Source organism: Colobus angolensis, unplaced genomic scaffold, assembly GCF_000951035.1.
Source record: "Colobus angolensis palliatus isolate OR3802 unplaced genomic scaffold, Cang.pa_1.0 Scaffold27, whole genome shotgun sequence".
In the NCBI taxonomy this organism is placed as follows: domain Eukaryota; kingdom Metazoa; phylum Chordata; class Mammalia; order Primates; family Cercopithecidae; genus Colobus; species Colobus angolensis.
In genome coordinates, this window is record NW_012115932.1 from 914944 (window position 1) to 939115 (window position 24172).

A 24172-nucleotide genomic window follows, 5' to 3' on the forward strand; every position below is an offset into this window, starting at 1 on the left:
CCGAGATCGCACCACTGCACTCCAGCCTGGGTGATAAAGCAAGAAGCTGTCTCAAAAAAAAAAAGAAAAGAAAGAAAGAAGAGCTCAGTTTCTTGAACTACAAGCTCCATGTAAAACAAGATATGTAAATATCAAACTTGGAAATCGTGTCTACGAAAAACTGTAGTAAAGCTCTTCTCAAATGTTCATGAACCAAATAGTAAATCCTCATTCCACCCTCATTTTCTTAACCAACTGATAATACGTTCCTCCATTCATCAGTGAATTATGAGACCTACTGGAAAAAGTAGACCGTCCAGGAAATAATTTTCATCCAGAGGTCAGTTTGGGTTTGGCTTCATGGCACTCAGAGGCCTCATTAAAAGTGATCCTGAGGAGAAAACAGGTCTGTAACGCCTTCCCATGCACATAAAAGTCCCCTTTTGGATCAACGGTCTGTTCAGTTTCTTAAATTCAGTAAAAGTTTTCTGTATTTTAATAGAATAAGAGCTAGATACAGGTTCTTATGTCTTATGTTGCCGTATAATTCCTATTAACCTAAAGGTATTTATAAGCAGGCTTCTCATTATATTTTTCCTTTTTTGATATTTAAAAAGTCACAGAAATTATAACTGTTCATTATAAAAATTCAACTATAGGGCTTTTTTTCCCCAAACTTCATATATTGTGCCAAATTTTTATTATTATTATTGGTTTTGGGGTTTTTGTTTGTTTGTCTGTTTTTTATTGACTCTGTATCAAGGAAATGTTTCTGTTTTGGTACACTTAGATTTAGTCATTTGTTCAGCAAACATTTTGCAAATAGCTGCTCTGTGCCAGGCACTGTGCTAGATGTGAGGAACACGGTGGTAAGTAATGGAGGCAGGTGTCTTACGTTGGTGCACAAGTAATTGAGGTTTTAATTGAGGTCAATTACTTGTGCACCAACCTAATAGCTTGCGCTCTAGGAGATGCGACAGACAGCAAGCAAGTGTATAACTGCATAGGGCAGATAGAGAATGTGGTAGGTTCTATGGCAAGACCAGGCAGCCACTGGGGCTGAACTGGGAGGAAGGGTGGTCAGAGAAGGAATTTATAGCTAAACCGAAATTTGAGGAAAGAACTAGTTAAATAAAGAAATGGGAAAGAGCGTTCTGGGCAGGGGAAACTGCAAGAACAAAGACCCTGAGGTAAGAAAAGGCTTGGCTTGTATGAGGAACAGAGATTTGAACATGCAGAGTTCAAGAGAGGGACACAAGATGAGGGGCAGAAGCCAAACTCTGCAGACCCTTGTGGATCATGGCAAGGAGTTTAGATTTTATTCCAACCCCAATGAAAAGTTTCCAAGGTTGAAGCAGTGGGGGTGATTCCATCCATCTAGAAGTGAGCTGACAGCTTTGGGGTCAGCAGATTGTACAATGGCCAAGAATAGAAGCCAGCCAGGAAGCCAGGTAGAGTCTACTGCAGTGGTCTCCTGGGCCATTGTGTAGTGTCCCATCCTATGAATTGTTCTTCAGTTGTCTTACGTTTTAACTTTCTTGTGGCATCCTTCTTCCTGGGGGTACTTTGTCCAGAATCATCTCACTCCATGTTTTGATGGGAAAGTGCCTGGTATATAACCTGGGTCAGGATCAACACTGAGCTCAGATAAACTGTAGCAGCAAAGACTGAAACCAAATTAGAATTGAGTGAAATCAGCTTTGATTGATCTCAAGAGAGAAGACAGAGTAAGGAATCTTCCGATCCTCATATTGTCAAAAAAAATTAATGAACCAAGTACTTTCAGAATGTTTTCTATAATCTGGTCTGAAGACATCACTTTACTATCTGTGTCAGCACTGGTTTTTTCTCTTGTGCAGACACATCTTTTGCAGAGTTATAATCATAATGCATGACAATTTTATATTCTACTTTTCCATTTATTCTTTTATATAAATGTATTTCCATAATCTACATTGCCTCCAAAGTAATCGTTTTTCATATATATGATTTTTTAATGGTTGAGTCAGTTCATTGCAAGAACATGCTTATCTATTTTACATACGTGGAGGAATAGATGAACTTATCTGTTAGCTATGGTTCAACATTCAGATTGTTTCCAGGCATAATGAAAACACCAAAAAAAACAAAATAGTAAACATAATATAGGGCTGTCTCATTTTAAGAATCAGCTTCTTAGGATAGAGTGCCCCAAATAGGATAATTGTGTCACAGGATAAGAAGATTTTCTGGTCTTGATCATTTGTTGCTACATCATCTTCCAAAGAGACTGAAGAAGCAGTGCATGGGCCACAAAAAGCGGCACCGTATTTGTTACCAGAACCATTAGAGAAGATTATGCTCCTAAAAAGGAACTAATAGAAACAAAAGGATCACACTGTTGTGATTTTCAAGTACCCTATTTTGAATGTTGTAGTGAGAGAGAGGGGAAAATATGTAATCTTTTACACATAGGTGAGATGATTTGATTTAAAGTCAGTGTCACATGTTTGTAGACGAACCCACCATCTGCATAGCTGGATTTAAGCGGTGCTAGAGGGTCTCCTACTCTGCAAAAGCTGAATCCCCGAACTGACTGTCACAGAGCAGGGGTGGTCTGAAAGGCTCCCATGAATGAGTTCTTTGGGTTAGGTTCATGAAACACCTTATCAAGGAGCAAATGAAATACAAGAAGGTGTCACAGGAGCCACTTTTGGCTGTTCCATAGAAGTTAGTTTTAATTTTAGACAGGGCCTATGACACTGAAATTCTCAGGCTGTAATTCCAGAAAAGTGGGATGAGGTGAGCAAGGAACAACAGAGCAACCTAATAGAAAAGAGATTTGGACCCGAGTCACCTGGCTAATTCTTTACTCTCTCTGGGATTTAGCTTTCTTGTCCATAAAATTAAAGGATTCAGCTGGATCAGTGCTTTATCAAACTTTAAAAAACATTTTAATATAAAATTATACAAGTCATCACCATCCCCACATATAAAACAGACAGAAGTGGAAGTTCTCTGCTTGAAGCAGGGCAGGGCAACTGCCCAGGACCCTGTGTCCCTTGGCCTGTCCCTGACTTTCAGGGATCAACAAGGTATCTTCCAACTCTGTGACCCGTCTCCCCAGGGTGTAAATTGAATAGTAGAAATGAAAAGACAAGAACCAATTTAGAAAGTCACCTTGAAGCCTCATTGTCCTCATCTCTAACATTATAAAGTTGGACTGAATGATTTCTAAAGACTCTTCCAGTTCAAAACTGTGGAAACTTGGCTCACATTTGTAATACCAACACTTTGGGAGACCAGAGTGAGAGGATCGCTTGAGGGCAGGAGTTTGAGACTAGCCTGGGTAACATAGTGAGATCCCATCTCCACAAAAACAAAAAATAAAAAAATTAGCTGGGCATGGTGGTGCACACCTATGGTCCCGCAATTTAGGAAGCTGAGGTGAGAGGATTACTTAAGCCCTGGAGTTCAAGGTTGCAGTGAACTATGATTGCACCACTGCACGCCAGCCTGGGCTACAGAGTGACACCCTATCTCTATTTTTTTTTAAATAGAAATTGGGTATCTCTGCCAATGATATCAGGAATTCACAAAAAGTGGTGGAGATTAGCCAAACATGGAAACCTTTCCAGGAAGTAACACCTTTAAGGTGATTAATAACTGTGTGGCTCATGAGAAAGCATGTTGTCAAAATACAAGCATGACCCCAAGAATGCCCCCTGAAAATCAAGTCGGACATTTCATGTGTAACCAATATAAAATCTGAAATAATAACAGCCAATATTTAATGAGTTCTCATTGTGTTTCAGAGCATCAGGGTTAAGTGTTTTATATGTCTTATATCATAAATATTCACAATAACCACATTCATTATGTTATCCTATTGTTATCCCCATGTAATTTTTGAGAAGGCTGAGGTTTAAAGAAGCTAAGTATCTTTATTTAGGTTGCACATATAGGACAAATATTAAAAGTTGGATTAAATGTTCTTCGATGGACATTTTCAGATCTAAGCTTGTTTGGGTCTAATAAGTCTTATAATAGAAGCTGAAAAGGCAGAGTTGGGGCAAGGATTTTTTGGTGAGTTTCTAACACAGTCAAATAGAGGTGTTGAGTCAAGACCAGCAGGCTTGCTCCAGGTTGCCCAGCAGACTTACCCGAAAGACAGCACAAGCGTCATCAACAGCAACAATTTTTTTTTTAAAAAAAACAATAGTTAGCATTACTACAAGAAGAGGACTAAACACTTTGTTAAGTATTTTCTCATTTCCTCCTTACAATTCTTTGAACGAGATAAAAGTAAAATTTTGTTTTGGTGAGGAAGCAATGGAGCTACGAGGACAGTAAGTAATTTTCCCAAGGAAGCAAAGTGAGAAGTGTAAAGGCAACAGCATGCCTTAGGATGTAAGGATTCCCTACACTTTGCTCCTACTACACATTAGTGAGACCTTTCCTGATATCTTTGTGGTTACCTAAGTAGAATTACATTTTGCGAGAAGGTAATTCTACTTACCTTCATGATTGCAAGCATCTCAGCTAGCTTCTCACTGTGAGTTTGTGAATTCGCCAGTCTTTGGTGACTTTGCAGAGTGTATTTCCATTCACCTGTACCCTATGGGCTGACAAACATGAGTTCCTGGGCTTGTAAACCTGAGAATCTGACAAACATGAGTTCCTGGGGTGGCCTCTGATAAGGAAAGAGGCTGTATCAACCTCAGCACTATCTAGTTTTCCATATTAACAACTAATAACAGCATCGACCACTTATTGAGCCTTTTCTGGGAATAACATTCTGGGAATGCTATATCCAAATACAAGGAGTACCAGGAGGAAAGTATTAGCCCAGCGAAGTGACCCAGAAAGGGAGATTGAGAGTGCTAACACCAAACCTCACCCTTTTCCACAATCCGTGTTGAGGCCACTTCCATGACAATGATCCAATGTGGTGTTTCCCAAAGTGGGGTACTCCCAGGAGCACACAAGATGGCACATGGAGAAATCTGGTTTTTAACATGTCTTTAATAGTTATGTATCTACTACAATTTATATTCGAAATAAGTGTTTTAAAATTTATGGCGGTGATTTACAGTTTCCTCCTAGAATAAATTTGTTTTATGTGGAGAAAATAAGTCAATTGAAAGAATACTATTAAGCAGACAATACTATTTGAGGGAAGTAGGGTATGGTGGAAATTGCCAGGCTAGGTTGCAAACCGAAGCCTGGGAGCACCGAATCCTTGGGATAGCAGTGTGAATCATGATTCATTATAATTTGCTTTTAAGTAGTTTCAAGAGTGAAATGTAATGACCTCCACTGGACATTTGGAGATACAGAGGTGATGCACAGAGTCTAGGGCACTTGAAGATATTGGGCTGGTGCAAAAGTAATTGTGGTTTTTGCCGTTAATAGATATAAGCACAGAGGAGCAGGGAAGATGGTCAAAAGAGATCTCAGGCCCCCACGTTCTGCCAGAGCACAGCAAGCAAATGAGCCTCCTGCCACAAACTGAACCCAAATTTCTCTGAATCCAAGAAAAGGCTGTTCTAATTCCAAACAAGCTCATTGTAAACCTCAATAACATGAAGTTAGTGTTGTTCACATTGCTTTCCAACTATGTTTCAGATTGATATAACTGGTTCCTAATGCATAATTAACTGCTGTTGGAATGAATCCTTGTCCCCTTGCCTCTGTGCCTGCTGGACTTCATATCTGTGTATTAATAGTCACTTTTGTTTGGCAATCTTGTGAAAAAATGTAGACTAATTTTTAATTCTTAAAGAGATAATACATTCACATAATTTTATTTTTATTTTAATTTTTTTAGATATGGGGTTTTGCCATGTGGCACATTTCAATAATTTTTTTAAAAAAGTTGCAAAATGTTATGCAGTAACAAATCTCCCATCCTTGTCCCAAGTCACATTGCTGTCCTACATCACAGCAACCATGATAGTTAATTTCTTATAAATTCTTCCAACAATACTTTATACAAATACTTGTAATACAAATAAACATTCTTCTTTCCTTCCTTTTTGAATAGTAGTAACATACTCTGCACACACTTCTTAACCTTTCTTTTAGTTGGTTAACAATATATCCTGGAGATTAATCCACATGGATACATAAAGATATTCTTCATTCTGTTTATGGTTGCATAATACTTCATTGCATGCATGAAAAATTTCTTTTAGTGATGGTTGGTCTGTTTCCAGTTTTTTGTTATTATGCACAATGAGAAATAAATAGCCTTGTAGATGTGTCATTTTCCATAAATATGTTTATAACAGTGATTCTCAACCAAAGGTGATGTTGCCTACCAGGGGACATTTGACAAAGCCTGGGGAAATTTTTGGTTGTTATAAGTGGGGAGGAGGGTGCAACCAACATCTAATGGGTAGAAGCTGAGGGTGCTGCTAAATATCCTACAATTCACAGAACAGACTCACAACAAAGAATTATTCAGCCCAAAATGTCAATAACGCTGAGGTCGAGAAGCTCCAGTCTGTAGAAAACATTTCTAGAAGTGGAATTGCTGAGTCAAAGGATATTTGCATCTGTTATTTTGTCGACTACGAGCAAATTACTCTCTACAGAAATTGTACCAATGAACATTCCCCAGGGCCACATGTAAGAAGCCTGTTTTCTCAAAACCTCATCTTATGTTTTGATCTTTGCTTATCTGATAGGGGTTTAAAAAATAGTACCTAAGTATAATTTATTTGCATTTCTGTTGTTATAGTGACATTAAGCATCTTTCCATATGCTTAAATATTTATATTCCTTTTGCTCACTTTCCTATAAGTTTATTTGTATTTTATTTAATTTATAGGAGCTCTTTATCTACCAGCTAAACACTTTGAGCAGACTAGTTTTAACCTATATTTTCATTGTCAAGAGATTTTTATCCACCTACCAATTTTTCTGGAAATCTTATTCCAAATCATTTCCATTAAGAGTTTCGTCATAAGGTTCACAATAACATTTTCTGCTGCATACTTGGTTTTATTTGCTGTTCCTTCAATCAATTAACAAATATTAATTGAACATCACCTCAATGCAAGGAGTTATTTCCTGAAACGCGATGAAGTTGTTATGCACTTATGTATTTTGGCTACTGGTCCTTCAGCGCTTAAAAAGAAGACACAAAAAATATGTTCTTTCAAAATCATTAAACATTTCATATTTCTTATTCTGGGAGGAAGGTCTTCGAAGGAACATTCACAGCTCAGAGATGCTGAGAGAACAATACAGAGGATGCCTTGAGAATCTACTTTATGCTTGGAAAATATCACTTAGTTCCTGCTCTTAATTTCCACATAAATCCATTTCTCTCTGCTCCCTTTTGTAAGAAAATCTAAACACACATGTTTTCATCATGCTAGGATCATGTTACCTTCATCTAGTAAGAATGGGGCTTGGACATTATTCCTGAATTATCATTTCACTTATAAGATAAATATACCCATATAAAAGCACACTGAATTACTTTATTAGAATCTATGAAGAAAATGGCTATCCCTCAAGAAGAACATGAGAGATACTGTCATGAACTTGAGCCCCCATGGATATAGATGAGCAGGTGGCAGGTGCTCTCTAGCTGCTGCTCACCGCTAATGGGGTTATATGGTTACAAGGGCGTGCATCATCTTGCACACCCAGCATTTGATGCATACCCCTTATTCCTCTCCCATAATCATCTAAGTTGACACTGTGATGTTTTTAAAACTTCCAGCAGTATTAAAACATTATTTTCATTTCCCTGCTTTTCCTCCTGCTTCACACTCTGTAAAAACTTCAAATATCATAAGAATTTATAAGTTTGTGAAATTCTGCCACAGTGGAACCCACCACAAAGAACCAGTGTTAGTAGCTTGGAATGCTTTTCTTCTCGTATTATTTCTTTGGATATTGCATATACTAATATATAATCTCTTCTTCCAAAAATGGGATGATGCTCCATCTGTTGCTTTAAATCTACTCTTTAACATTTGGTGTATACTTTTGTCCCTCTGTATAGACGAACTTTGTTATCTGTTAATGGTTACAGAGTAGTCACAGAATGGATGAACCATAACTCATTTAACCATTTGTCTATTGATGGAATTTAAGTTTCTCCAGTTTATTTTAGTGTAATAAATAATGCTGCTGTGAACATCCTTTTTATTATATCTTTATATATTTTGAACAAATGTTTCCATAGAATAAATCTGATCAGAGAAATGTATTTATTCATTTTAGTTAACTGTTTTTAACATAATAAAATAAATACATGTTCATGGCAAAAAGTGGGTGGATTGCTTGAGACCAGGAGTTCAAGGCCAGTCTGGGCAACAGAAGAAGACCCTACCTCTTAAGAAAAAAAAAGAAAGAAAGAAAGCTTTCTTCCCATTCCCTACTCCCAACCCCCAGGACCACCCACACAGGTGTCTGCTTTTAATGGTTTCTTATGAGAAAATACATTTTAATAGATGATCCTAAATTGCCCTCTGAAAACTGTGTGTGAGTATAATTCTTTTTCTTTTCTTTTCTTTCCTTCTTTGTTCCTTTCCTTCTTTCTTTTTGAAAATTCTCACTTTTTTCATTTGGGTGGCCAGGGTGTTACTATTAAAAAATGGCAGATTTTAAAGGAAGTGAAATTGTTTTCCTCATAGCACATCCAGCCACATGGTAACCCACAGTGTGAAATGCTGAGGCGGAGAAAGCCAGCCAACGGTGGGTCAGTGATGAGTGAGAGGTCTTATGGAAAAGAAGAGAGAAAAGAAGGCAGGCATGGGATGGATCAGTTTCCTGGCTTTCAGGCGGTCCAGGGAGCCTTGAAATTAATGGCCTTAGCTCCAGACTTTCCCAGAGCTTCACAGTAGAGGGACATTAGGTCTAGCTGAAGATGGGCTGGGGAGGTAGGACCTAGGAACAGCTCATTGCAAATTGCTCTGGTGTTTTACAAGACACTAATTTGTCCATAGAGACAGTAATGATCATATCTTTTTTGTTTTGTTTTGTTTGTTTGAGAGAGTGTCTCACTCTGTCACCCAGAGTGCAGGGACATGATAATGACTCACTGCAGCCTCAACCCTCCAGGCTCAATTGGTCCTCCTGCCTCAGCCTCCTGAGTAGCTGGGACTACAAACATGTACCACCACACCTGGCTAATTTTCTAACATTTTTGTAGAGACAGGGCCTTACTATGTTATCTAGACTGTTCTTGAACTCCTGACCTCACGCAATTGATTTTCCAGCGCTGAGTTCAGGGAATGATAGTCTTCTGTGCAAAGTCCCAGCAAGCGCTAAGCCAGGAAGCATAGTAGTTAGGTTAACAGGCTCTGGAGTCATAGAGTGGAGCTTGTACACTGCTCTTCTATGTATTAAGAAGGCTGGCCTCTGTGAACTTCAATTTTCTCATCTATAAAATGGGGAGATAATGTTATAGGATCATGATGAAACGGGATGGAATGTTGAGTGCCTGGAATATAGAAAATGTTCAAAAATAGTATCTTTTTCATTTTTTTCCTGTTTCTCTCTTTGAAACTTATAATGCAAGCTCTATTTCATACAAAATATTAACATAAAAAGCCACCCTGCCCCCTCATCTTTCTATCAAACAATGCACGTTTATGGGGAACATGATGCTGACCCATTTGTAAACAACTTGTTTCTGGGTTGGGGTTTTGTACATAGCAGAGCAGCTCCCTTGCTGTGAGATCTATTGAAAGTCAGCCCTTAATACAAGGGTTTGTTAAAAAAAAAAAAAAAGAGAAAAAGGAAAAGAAGGAAAGAAAGAAAGAAAAGAAAAGAAAGGGGAAAAGAGAGAGAGAGAAAAACAGTAACATAAAAAGAAAAAAGATATAAAAGCTGATTGCACAAGCTTACCCCTGTGTAAATTTGTAAGCATCAGCATTTTGAATTGTGTCTGACACGTGTCAGATGCTTGGGATGAAACATTAGACTATGCGGACGGCATATCTTTGAACATGGCCAAGAAGAGAGACAAGGGTAAGCAAGGTCCTGTGACTTTCATCCCAAGTAATGCAGACAGAATAACAAGTAAGAATGAGAGCAGGTTGTACTTGACCTCTCCCTTTCTCTGGTGGCTTTTGTGTGGTTTCTTTGGAAAGTTTTACTCTGGCATTTTTCAGAAATAGCACAGTTGTTTGGGATGATTATAGGCAATCACCCTTTCCTAGAGACTGAACTGTGTCAGGCTCAGTGACCAGCCACTCCCCAGGGACCAACTAGGGAGGGCATAGCTGGTCCTGCTGTTTACCAAGTATTGGATCTTGTGAGATGCCAGAAGAACCAACCTCAGGGTCTTTGGAAAGACCAACCAACCAGTCAGGATGGATTGTAGTGATGGGGTCCCAAGCACTCATTTAGGAATGAGAGTGACGTTAGTGGTGGAACATGAAATCCATCCTAATAGAAGAGCAAGCTCATCTGATAGACTGTTAAGGCACAGGCACAAAGGAGGCCATGTGAGTTGGGAGAAGAACTCCTCCTTGGAAATCTTGGAGTCTCCCTGTCCACTAATGTAACCACTAGCTACATGGGTCCACTAAGCACCTGAAGTATGGCAAGGGCAAATTGAGACATGCACAAAATATACAATTTCAAAGACTTAAGTACAAAAAAAGAATATATCTCATTAATTTTTATGTGGATAACAACTTTTTTTAATATACTACAACCAAGTAAGATATTATTCTCACAATATGGGAATGCTGAGAATGTTGGCTCACTATCCTAAAGTCAATTAAGATAATATACAATATTACTCGAATAAATGTCAAAAAAGAAAATTTCAATAAACAAAGAAAAACATTTGACAAATCCAACACTCATTGTGATAAAACCGCCAGTACACTAACAGAAAAAAAATTTTGAGTCTTGCAAAAAGTCATCTATGAAAACCTACAATTAACATTATACTTAATGGTGAAAGACTGAGTGCTTTATCTGTAAGTTTGGGAACAAGACATAAATTTCCACTTTTTTTTTTTTTCTAGAGTCTTGCTCTGTCACCCAGGCTGGAGTGCAGTGGCACAATCTTGACTCACTGCAACTTCCACCTCCTGGGTTCAAGCGATTCTCCTGCCTCAGCCTCCCGAGCAGCTAGGATTACAGGCGTGCACCACCATGCCCAGCTAAATTTTGTATTTTGTTAGAGACGAAATTTTACCATGTTAGCTAGGCTGGTCTCAAACTCCTGACCTCAAGTAATCCACCTGCCTCGACCTCCCAAAGTGCTGGGATTACAGCACTTTGGGATTAGCCACTGCACCCGGCCAATTTCCACTTTTAACACTCTATTCATCTCTATTCTGCAAGTACTAGCCAGATAAATGATACTATAAAGTGAAATGAAATTCTGCAGATTGAGAAAAAAAGTAGAACTGTTTTTCATGGCACACCACATAATTTTCCACACACACACAAAAAAAGTTGTAAGGAATTTACTAAAAACCCACTAGAACTATTAAACAAATTCATCCATGTCAACATACAAATTAATTTTTTTTAAACTTTTATTTTAGGGTCGGGGTACACGTGCAGGTTTTTATATAGGTAAATTGCATGTTGCAGGGGTTTGGTATACAGATTATTTCATCGCCCAGGTAATAAGCATAGTACCAGTAGGCAGTTTTTCAATTCTCACCCTCCACCCTTGAGTAGGTGCTGGGGTCTGTAGTGCCCTTCTTTATACCCATATGTGCTCACTGTTTAGCTCCCACTAACAAGTGAGAACATGCAGTATTTGGTTTTCAGTTCCTGTGTTAGTTCACTTGGGCTGATGGCCTCCAGCTCTACCCATGTTGCTGCAAAGGATACAATCTCATACTTTTCTATGACTACAGAATTTTCCATGGTGTATGTGTACCACATTTTCTTTTCTTTTTTCTTTTTTTTTTTTTTTTTGAGACAGAGTCTTACTCTGTCACCCAGGCAGGAATGCAGTGGCACGATCTCAGCTCATCACCACAACCTCTGCCTCCCGAGTTCAAGCGATTCTTGTGCCTTGGCCACCCAAGTGCCTGAGATTACAGGTGTGCACCATCACACCCAGCTAATTTTTATGTTTTTAGTAGAGATGGGGTTTCACCATGTTGCCCAGGCTGGTCTCGAGCTCCTGGCCTCAAGTGATCTGCGGCCTTGACTTCCCGAAGTGCTGGGATTACAGATGTGAGCCACCGCGTCTGGCCTCACGTTTCTTTATCCATTCTATTGTTAATGGGCATTTAGGTTAATTCTATGTCTTTGCTATTGTGATTAGTGCTGTGATGAACATATGTGTATATGTGCCTTTATGGTAGAATAATGTATATTCCTTTGGGTATATACCCAATAATAGGATTGCTGGGTCAAATGGTAATTCTGCTTTAAAATCTGTCAGAAATCACCTAACAATTTGAAATGATAATATTTTAGATATTGGGTTAAACAAAATATATTGTTAAAATTATTACTTGATATGTTTTGTATTTTTGAAGGTGCCTAGTGGAAAAAAAAAGTAAGTTACATATATGGCTCATGTTACATTTCTATTGGACAATATCACTTTAGAACTTCACATAGAATTTTTATCCCTATTCACAATTCCAGTTAATATTTGCCTCCACTGTCTGCTCTCATCACAATGCTGCTAGGCTGTTAACAAGCCAGACTTACCCAGTATTTTTCTGCTCCATGATTTTGCCCTGGCTGCGTGCTCTACCTAGGATGCTCACTCCCCTAGACTTTCTCCCAAATGGCTCCTGTTCAACTTTTTGGTCTCTTCTTAAATGCCCTTTCTTTCTCCGGCGAAGTCTGCCTTGGCCACAGTTTGGTCACATCAATTGTTCTATTCTCTTTCCAGCACTTCTTTGTCTTGTCTGCCTTCCCAAGTATACTACGATCTCTGTGAGAGTCTACCATGTTCATCAGTTCATTTCCTGAACTCAGAATAGCACCTCACTCATAGCTGGCCCTCCATAAATATTTCCTGAATGGCTAAATTTACCAGCCTTAAATCTGGTTAAGATTGTTTAAACTGTGCTCCAACCTGACACCCTTTGTTTTGAGCTAATTAAGCTCCACTTAGGGCTAGCCACCACTGGGCACTGGGTATATGGGAAGATGCCCTGGTCTCTGACCTTAGGGAGCTCAGGACTTAGTAGGTTCCAAAGACAAAAATGTCAGCAAATGGTGTTGTCATATCATGTGCCATGAGCCTGTTGTTTTTATTTCACTATGCATGCTCTAAGGAAAGAACCCAACAGAAGTCAAAACACAGCAACCTCAAGCTCGGGCTGCCTGTTTACCAGTAGCTGCAGACAGTTCTTGAAAAGGCAGCTCTGCCGTGCTCTACTATTTGCGAAAAACAGGTTAACCATTCCAAAGAACTGTGATTATGGTCAGGACCAGAGCATGCATTCCTAACTCTAAATGAGAAGATAGTTTGAGCCCAAAAGGCACGTTTGCAGAGGCTTTTGCGGGAAGACAAGTCTCCTAATTTAGCATTAGACTACAAAAGCAAGTTCTAGACTGATAAGTAGAGCAGACACTCATTTTCCTTTATATATACTCTATAAAAGTGCAGGGAAAAGACTCCAAATGATTAACCTTGGCTACCTCAGGATTATGGGGAAGGGTGGGATAATAACACACTATAAGTATTTTCTTCACATGCTTGTGTAGTATTTTGTTTTGTTTGTTTGCTTCTTTGAAACAGTGTCTTGCTCTGTCACCCGGGCTGGGGTTGATGCCACCAGCTCTATCACAGCTCACTGCAGCCTGGAACTTCAGGCCCAAGCGATTCTCCCACTTCACCCTCCCAAGTAGCTGGGACTACAGGCGCACACCACCAGACTTGGCTAATTTATGTAATTTTTTATATTGTCTCACTGTGTTGGCCAGGCTGCTCTCAAATTCCTGGGCTCAAACGACCTCCCACCTCAGCCTCTCAAAGATCTGGGACTGGCTGGCATGTTGGCTCACGCCTGTAATCCCAGCACTTTGGGAGGCTGAGGCAGGCAGATCGCCTGAGCTCAGGAGTTCCAAGCCACCCTGGGCAACATGGTGAAACCCCATCTCTATCAAAATACAAAAAAAGTTGGGGGCCGGTGCAGTGGCTCACACCTATAATCCCAGCACTTTGGGAGGCTGAGGTGGGTGGACCACGAGGTCAGGAGATACAGACCATACTGGCTAACACGGTGAAACCCCCTCTCGACTAAAAATACAAAAAATTAGCCTGGCGTTTTTTGTATCTGTAAAAATACAAAAAATTAGCTGTAGTCTCAGCTACTCAAGAGGCTGAGGCCGGAGAATCGCTTGAACCTGGGAGGCGGAGGTTGCAGTGAGCCGAGATCGCACCACTGCACTCCAGCCTGGGCGACAGAGCACGACTCCATCTCAAAAAAAAAGAGAGGGAAAAAAAAGATCTGGGATTACAGGCATCAGCCACCATACTGAGCCTCTATAGTGTTTTTATTTGTCACAATAAACATGAATAGATTTCGCACTTTCAAAACTGGATAAAGTTGTTTTTACTTAAAGAACTAAAAACCAAACATCACAAAGCTTTCCTGTATTTGACAGGGTCTGCTTCTGGCATCTTGAATTTTTTTTTATCTCAGTTGTGTTCCTCAGCTACTAAATCAAAGATCAGCTTTCGGGCTGAGGACCCAAAAACAGGAAGTAAAGACTGAATTCACTTCGGGAGAATTTGATGATGTAATGGGTCCCTGGATACCAACCAAACCCGTTCGTATAACACAAATCTCTTGCAATAGTTAAGGCTTCCTTAACTTCTTTAATTGGGAAGGTACCTTTTATTGAGGGCACCTGTTATAAGCCAGTTAATTTGTTTACATCATCCCATTTTATTCCCCAGTCAACTCTCAAAAGGTAAGTATTACCCCCACTTACCAGATGTAGAAACCAGGGTTCTGGGAAGTTTAATGAATTGCCCAAGGTCACAGAGCTCTTATGGTAAGAGGCAGAGACCTACTTTGAACATAGCTTTTCCAAACTTGTGCTCATTTCACCATCGTTTGCTACCTCCTTTAAAAGAATAACGTAGAATGGGGTTTGAGCCACAATCCTGAACACCATAGTCCCAGATATTGAAATCCAAAACATAAAAATCCCCAAAAATATAATTCTGGAAAAAATAATACTAAAAACTTTTTAAAAAGCATTTGCTTACATTTTAAAAGTGGATTTATTTGAGAAACGTATAAAGACATGACGAAACGCTTCATAGGCCACCGTGTGCAATAAAATAGGCAACAATAATACATATTTTTTTGCAACATAAACACTTAGGTATACTAAGGACAGTCACATGGGTATAACAGTTGTGAGCAGACAAACTGTATTCCTAAAGAAATAGCTGGTATTCAAGGGGAATGCCTTCAGCTTTTGCCCATTCAGTATGATGTTGGCTGTGGTTTGTCATAGATGGCTCTTATTATTTTGAGTTATGTTCCTTTAATGTCTTGTTTACTGAGAGTTTTAAACATGAAGGGATGTGGAATTTTATTGCAAGCCTTTTCTGCATCTATTGAGATAATCATGGTTTTTGCCTTTAGTTCTATTTATGTGATGAATTACATTTATTAATTTGCATATGTTGAACCAATCTTGCATCCCTAAAGCCTACTTGATCATGGTGGATTAGCTTCTTCTTTTTTTTTTTTTTTTTTTTGAGTCAGTCTTGCTCTGTCGCCCAGGCTGGAGTGCAGTGGCGCGATCTCAGCTCACTGCAAGCTCTGCCTCCCGGGTTCACGCAATTCTCCTGCCTCAGCCTCCTGAGTAGCTGGGACTACAGGCACTCACCACCATGATTGGCTAATTTTCTGTATTTTTTTGTAGAGACAGAGTTTCACCACGTTGCCCAGGCTGGTCTCGAATTCTTGGGCTCAAGTGATCCGCCCTCCTCGGCCTCCCAAAGCACTGGGATTACAGGCATGAGCCACCGCGCCTGGCTGGATTAGCTTTTTGATGTGCTGCTGGATTTGGTTTGCAAGTATTTTGTTGAGAATTTTTGCTTCAATGTTCATCAATATTGGCCTGAAGTTTTCTTTTTTGTTGTATCTCTGGCAGGTTTTGGTATCAGGATGATGCTGGCCTCATAGAATAAGTTGTGGGGGAGACGCTTCGCCTCAATTTTTTGGAATGGTTTCAGTAGGAATTATATTGGCTCTTCTTTGTACATCTGGTAGAATTCAGCTGTGAATCCATCTGGTCCTGGGCTTTTTTTGGGTGGTAGGTTATTTATTACTGATTTAATTTTGGAGCTTGTTATGGATCTGCTCAGGGAATTAATTTCTTCCTTGTTCAGTCCTGGGAGGGTGTATGTTGTCCAGGAATGGATTCATTTCTTCTAGGTTTTCTAATATGTGTGCACAGAGGTGTTCATAGTAGTCTCTCTGATTATTTGTATTTCTGTGGGGTCAGTGGTAACATCCTCATTGTCATTTCTAGTTGTGTTTAATTGGATCTTCCTTCTTTTCTTCTTTACGAGTGTAGCTAGTGGCCTATCTATCCTATTAATTTTTTCAAAAAACCACCTCCTGGATTCATTGATCTTTTGCATGGTTTTTTGTGTCTCAATCTCCTTTGGTTCAGCTCTGATTTTGGTTATGTCTTTTCCTGTATCTTAATTACGGAGGTTATTACACTACTGTATACATTTGTCAAAACTCACTGAAATGTACATTGGTAAATTTTATTATATGTAAATTATACTTTAATAAAGTTGATTTTTAAAACAAAAAAACTAATATGCAATATATTTCACCTTTAAATTTTTTAAAAAAACAAATAGCTTATATAGCCATGGTCATCTGAAGTACTACAATAGACAACCTAAGTCTTTTAATGAGATGGATCAAAAACAGCAGAAGAAAAGTCTGTGCCAACTCTCAGAGAGAGACTAATTTGCCTTCAGTATTTGTTGGGTCCCTGGCTGATTCAATGGTGTCCACCAACACTGATAGCAGATCTCCCCCACCTCGTCCATTCTGATACACGTACTAATCTACTCTGTAAACACCCTCACAGACACACCCAAAATAATGCTTTATCAGGTATCTAGACACATCTTTTTTTTTTTTTTTTGGAGATACAATTTTACTCTTTTGCCTAGGCTGGAGCAAAGTAGCACGATCTCAACTCACTGCAACCTCCGCTTCCCAGGTTCAAGCGATTCTCCTGCCCCAGTCTCCAGAGTAGCTGGGATTAAGGTGCCTGCCACCACACCCAGCTAATTTTTGTATTTTTAGTAGAGGTGGGGTTTCACTAGGCTGGTCTCAAACTCCTGATCTCAGGTGATCTTCCCGTGTTGGTCTCCCAAAGTGCTAGGATTACAGGTGTGAGCCACCATGTCCAGCCTTAGATACTCCTTCATCTAGTCAATTTGACACCTAAAATTAAGTCAACAAGTCCACACCTCCTCGATTTGGCACCCATACACATCTTAAGCCACACGTAATTTCCAAATGAAGACAATAATAAAGCAGTAGTTCTGCCTAACATGATGCGACTAACATAATGAGGCTATCCTGCGTACAACAGAAAATTCACTAATCGTGATTTCTGAGATTTTAGACGTTAGGGACTTAGACTTTAGGGATTTTTATCTTTCAGGATTTCAGCATTTGGAACTATGACATTCAGAATCATGTCTTTTGGGATTGACTGGTAGTGGGTATAATGATGTGTGTTGCAACTGGTTCCATAGCTGAATTAAAGTCTATTCTCAATGGCAGCTCAATTCTAGGCACCTGTGAAAGGCTTTTTCCATCCAAAAGCACTTTCCTAACTATCTTTCCTTGGAGTCTGATAGACCACCAATGGAATTTGTTCCATTGGGTAAGGCATCAAATCCCCTGAGATCCATTCTCCAAGCACAAGGATCCTTAGAAATAGGTAACACATAACATCATTATAAATCACAAATACCATCACGTGAATTAGTTATCAGGGAAATACAGCTAGCAAGTTTCCAAGAAAATGAGACACAGGCCCAGTAATATTTGATAGGGAGGTTGGGGAGGACGTGGAGAAGAGGTAGTTGTAGAGCAGAGTCAGGAATGTCCTTTGGGAGTGTCATTGTGGAACTGCGGATAACTAAAGGACATGGAGAAGCCAGAGGCAGAAAAAAAAAAAAAAGGTGCCGCTAAGGGTATGCACCACAATCCAGGTCAGGCCCCAGCTCAATTGCTATGCTAATATGGTCATGGATAGACACAGAGAAGAGAAAAGTGTCACATATGCGTCCATGGATTTCTCTGCGCATCTCAGCTACGAGTTCTGCCGATGCTGCCATTTGTCACAAGGGCATTGGGGTACATGACCCAGTGTCTCAATGAGTGGAAGCCTGTCACCAAGAAGAAGACTCTGAAGGCATGTTTTCCCAGCAGTCTGCTCAGAGTGTTTATCCCACACTTAGGGCCAAGAGGCAGTTTTGGATATTTGGTTTGGAGGGTTGGAATTTGTTAAATCTCAGTGGATCTTATCTAGTAGTAGATTTCTGGAGCAATCTGGACAAAAATATTGTCTTCTCTCTTACATGAATGGGATGTGCTTGTCTCCCCACAGAAGAAGCGCACGCTGAAGGGGTCCATTGAGCTGTCGCGAATCAAATGTGTCGAGATTGTGAAAAGTGACATCAGCATCCCATGCCATTATAAATACCCGTTTCAGGTAAGTCCATCAGGTGGGTAGTTCCCCATTTCCTGGACCGCGGTTGAAATCCTCAGTCATGTCCAGGTGCAGTGGCTCGCGCCTGTAATCCCAGCACTTTGGGAGGCCGAGGCAGGCAAATCACGAGGTCAGGAGTTCAAGACCAGCCTGGCCAACATGGTGAAACCCCATCTCTACTAAAAATACAAAAAATTAGCTGGGCATCCTGGCGGGTGCCTGTTATCCCAGCTACTCGGGAGGCTGAGACAGGAGAATCATTTGAACCCTGGAGGCAGAGGTTGCAGTGAGCCAAGATCGCACCATTCACTCCAGCCTGGGTAACAGAGTGAGACTCCATCAAAAAAAAAAAAAAAAAGTCCTCAGTCACTGTGAGAGAGGGTGGACAGGGATGACTCTCTGCTCCAAGGTTAGAACTTAGACAAATCCCATTAGGAAACATATGTGTTCCTTCAATCAACGACATTTGTTAATTCTTTCACTTACTGAACACAAATTAAGCACAAAATCTTAAAAAGGTGGTTATTCCTCATACCCATTTCCCTCATGTCTTCTCTTCCTCAAGGGAAGTCCTAATTAGTGAGGAAAGAAATAAAGCTGCTATCAGGGCCCCAAACCTAACGTGCTTTAAGTGCAGTTTACTCATGATTTGAAGCAACGTATTGCAATTGCTGGGTATGAATTGCTTGGAGATTCTGAGGCACAAAGATTCAGATTTTATAATCTGAGGATTATCTGGAAATGAACTGTCTAGTACAGTAGCCACTAGCCACACAAGGATGTTCACATTTAAATGTATTAAATGATATTAAAAATTCAGCTTCTTAGTCACACTGGGCACATTTCACATGCTCAATAGCCGGACATGGCTGGCAGCTACTGTACTGAAACAGCACTGGCTATAGAATGCTCCTATCACTGCAGAAAGTTCTTTTTTTCTTTTTTTTTTTTTTGAGACAGAGTCTCACTCTGTTGCCCTGACTGGAGTGCAGTGGCGCAATCCTGGCTCACTGCAACCTCCACCTCCCTAGTTCAAGTGATTCTCCTGCCTCAGGCTCCTAAGTAGCTGGAACTACAGGCACATGCCACCACACCCGGCTAATTTTTGTATTTTTAGTAGAGACAGGGTTTCACCATGTTGGTCAGACTGGTCTCGAACTCCTGACCTCGTGATCGACCCGCCTCAGCCTCCCAAAATTCTACTGAACAGAGTTGGTGGAGGGTATCTTTAAAGTCCTTACCTTATGTATGAATCTTGGCACTTCTGGCTTCAAAGGCATGGATATCTCCTTGCACATTCCAGGGTACCATTCTTGCTTGCCAACCTGAGGGATGAGTATATTTTTAACGTGGCATAGAAAAGAACTTTTTTCCTACTAGAAAAGTGACCCTCATGAGTTGGAATTTTGAGGACCGAAAATAAAAGGAATAGCATGTATTTTTCAGTTGTTCAAAATCCCAATGATAATGAGTGCCTAAAATAGTGGTGAAATACAAAGAAGACTGCAGTTTAGTTAACAGTATGGTACCAATGACAGTCTCTTGGTTTTGAAAAATGTGCTGTGGTTATGTAAGATGTCATCAGTGGAGAAAAGCAGGTGAAAAGTACACAGGAACTCTGTACTATTTCTGGAACTTCTTGTGAATCTTAAACTATTTAAAAATAAGAAGTTTTCAAAACTCTCACTACACATTTGTCATATCTTTCTCTTTCATGTGCCAGAAATATTTTTTTAATCACTGAAAACTTAAGATGAGAAGTAAATGTGCTTTCTAGTCAAGAGGAGAACTTTCTCCTGCTGTTTTAGTTAGCGATTGCCCTCTTGGGACATGGAATCTGAGACAAGCAGCAGAAACTGCTTACCTTGTGTTTTCGTAGCACCCAAACATCTGGATAAAAAGGATACTGGCCCTCTAATTACCCAAATGTTTGCCTCTGTGACGATAAACACCTGAGACCCCACTCTCAGCTCAGTAGGTCTGCTGTCAGTCAACTATCTCCATGCACACTGCTCACCTTGGACTCTGTGTGTGTCTCCAGGTCATGCATGACAACTACCTCCTATATGTGTTTGCTCCAGATCGTGAGAGCCGGCAGCGCTGGGTGCTGGCCCTTAAAGAAGGTAATTAAACTCCTTTGCCATTGAATCACTGACACCCTTGATCCTATAGTAGGGTTGGGTTCCACAATAGAATAGACTGTGGTGTGAGAGCAGCTGATAGCTGGTTTCCCTTTAGGGGTTGGTGGAAGTTTCCGCGTTTTCATCCTGGGCCCAGGAGGCAATAACTGGTGTCATTCAGGGCTGACCAAATCCAGCCTGCTGTCTGTTCCTATCAGGCTCTGAGCAATATTTGTATATAACTCATTTCAAATAGTTAAATAAGTACCTGCAGAAGACCCTTGATTTTGTCTCATGGTCTGTAAAACCTAAAATATTTACTGTCTGACCTTTTAAGAACAAGTTTGCCAACTCCTCGTATAGTATGAAGAAGCAGAGCATAGGCCCTAGTGTGAAATCACCTGGGTTTAAATCCCAGTCTGTCACTTGCTATGTACACTTGGGCGAGTTCCTTAATTGCCTGTGCTTCAGTTTCCCATTTATTTAAAAGGGAGAAAAGAAAGGGATAGCAGCACCTGCCTTTGGAGCTGATGTGAGCAAAGTCCTGGGAGCTAGGTTGGCCCATAGACAGCACACAATAAATATCAGCTAGCTTTCAAGCGTTTCAGACCATTGGTAAGGGTATTTCTTAAGCCTCACCTTCCTGATGGCACAGTTAGAGGCAGTAGTGTTTAAGCACATGGGATGTGGAGCCAGGCATGAAGGTGAAAATCCCAGCTCTGCCAATGATTAGCATGTGACCCTGAGTAAATTCCTTGACCTTCGTGTGTCTCTATAAATTTTGACTAAAAACAGTCATGGAGCTGTTGTGAGAACTGAATGATTGAGGACTTAGGACAATACCCATCCCAAAGAAAGCACTCGATCAATGTTACTGTTACTGTTCTATAGCTTGAAGCACTGGATGTGTCAGAAGATCTGGATTCAAATACTAATCTGCCTCTACGAAACTATGAGGACTAAGGATAAGCAAACTATTTGTTATCTCTGGAGTTGCAATTCCTCTATCTGAAAAAAAAAATGAGAATAGAAATACAAGATGTATCTTATCCCAAGGTTGTTGTGAGCCTCAGATGAGTTATGAGCAGACAAGTGCTGGGTAAACGGGAAAGTGCTCACAGTTCTAACAGTCATGGGACATAGAGCAAACACAAAAGTAAGAAGTAATCAAAATGGGCTGGGTGCAGTGGCCAACACCTGTAATCCCAGCACTTTGGGAGGCCAAGGTGGGAGGATCACTTGAGCTCAGGAGTTCAATGCTACAATGAGCCATGCTCATGCCACTGCACTTCAGCCTGGGCAACATAGTGAGATCTCATCTCTACTAAAAATAAAAACATTAGCCAGGCATGGTGGCACATGCCTGTGCTCTGAGCTACCCGGGAGGCTGAGGTGGGAGAATCATCTGAGCCTGGGAGGTCAAGGCTGCAGTGAGCCAAGTGAGCCGAGCCTGGGTAACCGGCAAGACCCTGGTCTTACCCCAACAAAAAAAGGAAGAACAAAAAGTAATCAAAAGGGCCCCAGCTATGATCGTTGGCTATTTGCCCTCTGTGAAGGGATTTCATACACAGGATGTTAAAACTGGAAGGAACATTAGAGATTAGCTATCTAGTTCTGTGGTTTGTTTGTTTATTTATTTATTCAAGGAGGCAGTGTATTAGTCCATTTTCACACTGCTATATAGATATGCCCAAGAGTGGGTAATGTATAATGAAAAGAGGTTTAATCGACTCACAGTTCTGTATGGCTGAGAGGCCTCAGGAAACTTACAATCATGGTGGAAGGTGAAGGGGAGGCAGTCACCTTATTCACAAGGTGGCAGGAGAGAGAATGACAGAAGGAGGAACTTGCCCAATACTTATAAAACCATCAGGTCTCACGAGAACTCACTTACTATCACAAGAACAACATGGGGGAAAATATCCCCATGATCCAGTTACCACCACCTGGTCTCTCCCTCAACACATAGGAATTATGGAGATTACAATTCAAGATGAGATTTGGGTGGGGACACAGAGCCAAACCATATCAGACAGGGTCTCACTCTGTTACCCATGCTGGAGTGCAGTGGCACGAGCATGGCTCATTGCAGCCTCGACCTATTGGGCTCAAGTGATCCTTCCACCTCAGCCTCCTGAGTAGCTGGGACTACAGGTGTGTGACACCATGCCCAGCTAACTTTTTTCTTTGTGTGTGTGTGTGTGTGTGTGTGTGTGTGTGTGTGTGTGTGTTTTGGTAGAGAAGGGGTCTCACTATATTGCCTAGGCTAATCCCCAACTTAAGAGATCCTCTTGCCTTGGCCTCCCAGAGAACTGGGATTACAAGCATAAGCCACTACACCCAACCCTGTTCTGTGCCTTATGTATGTATTTGTTTCAGTAGCAGAGCCCCCTTTTTTCCCCAACCAAAATCTTACTTCAAAGCCACAAACCTAGAAGGCAAAAAACCAAAGTTGCTGTGGTTAAAGGTAGGAGAATTAGAGGGATGGTGATTCCACCTTCTCAACCTTCTCATTACCCTTAAGGCACTTTTGTAGAGCCCAGTGTTTAAAAATCTCATTGCATAGTTGGGGAAACTCAGGCTCAGATAGGGGTTTGCCCAACCTAAGAACACACAACTAATGCAAGGCAGAGCCGGACGCAAGCCTAGATGCGCTGATGCCTAAATGTAACATGAACTACCCCAGTAAACAGGACAGTGCATTTATGTGCTCAGGTCAACCCATGCTTCTGAGTGGTCTGGACAATACTCATTCAGGCTCACTTAGCCAGGTCTAAACTCGAGATGGCATAAAATTGGTAGCCCTTGATAGACTGACCTGGAAATAACTCTTCTGTTGGTGCCAACCTATTTCAGAAACGAGGAATAACAACAATCTGGTGCCTAAATATCATCCTAATTTCTGGATTGATGGGAAGTGGAGGTGCTGTTCTCAGCTGGAGAAGCTTGCAGCAGGCTGTGCCCAATATGATCCAACCAAGAATGGTAAGAGACTGGGAATTCCTTCTACTCTTTGTGAAATGACCATAAAAAGGTAAAAGCTTTTGGCCTTCAATCATTGAGGGTGTCAGGAATGGAATGCAAAATTCTACATTTTCAGAATTTTCCAAGAGGAATCATCTGTCTTTTCTACCAGTCTGTTGGTGCTTCCATCTCAAAGCTGATGTCTTTATAGCTCCTGACCACTTAAAGTGTGTTCTTTGGACCAGCAGCATCAACATCTCCTAGGAGCTAGTTAGAAATGCAAATGATCTGGCCCCACTCATGACCTACTAGATCAGAATTTTCATTTTAACAAGATCCCAGGAGACGTATGTGCACGGTACAGTTTGAGGAGCCCTGCTATAACCTGCATTTGAATGGCATGGTCTATTTAAGTCTTAAATTACAGAGGCAGCCTTAAGCGA

The 24172-nt window shown here is 40.6% G+C and overlaps 1 protein-coding gene across 1 annotated transcript in view; it reads left to right on the forward strand.

Annotated features, from left to right (window-relative positions):
* Positions 1 to 24172, forward strand: part of ITK (IL2-inducible T-cell kinase) — a 74077-nt gene that overhangs the window by 8936 nt on the left and 40969 nt on the right. The window contains exons 2-4 of the mRNA XM_011947667.1: positions 18544 to 18648; positions 20687 to 20768; positions 23622 to 23750. Of these exons, the coding sequence (XP_011803057.1) occupies positions 18544 to 18648; positions 20687 to 20768; positions 23622 to 23750 (316 nt within the window). The remainder of the gene's footprint in view (positions 1 to 18543; positions 18649 to 20686; positions 20769 to 23621; positions 23751 to 24172) is intronic.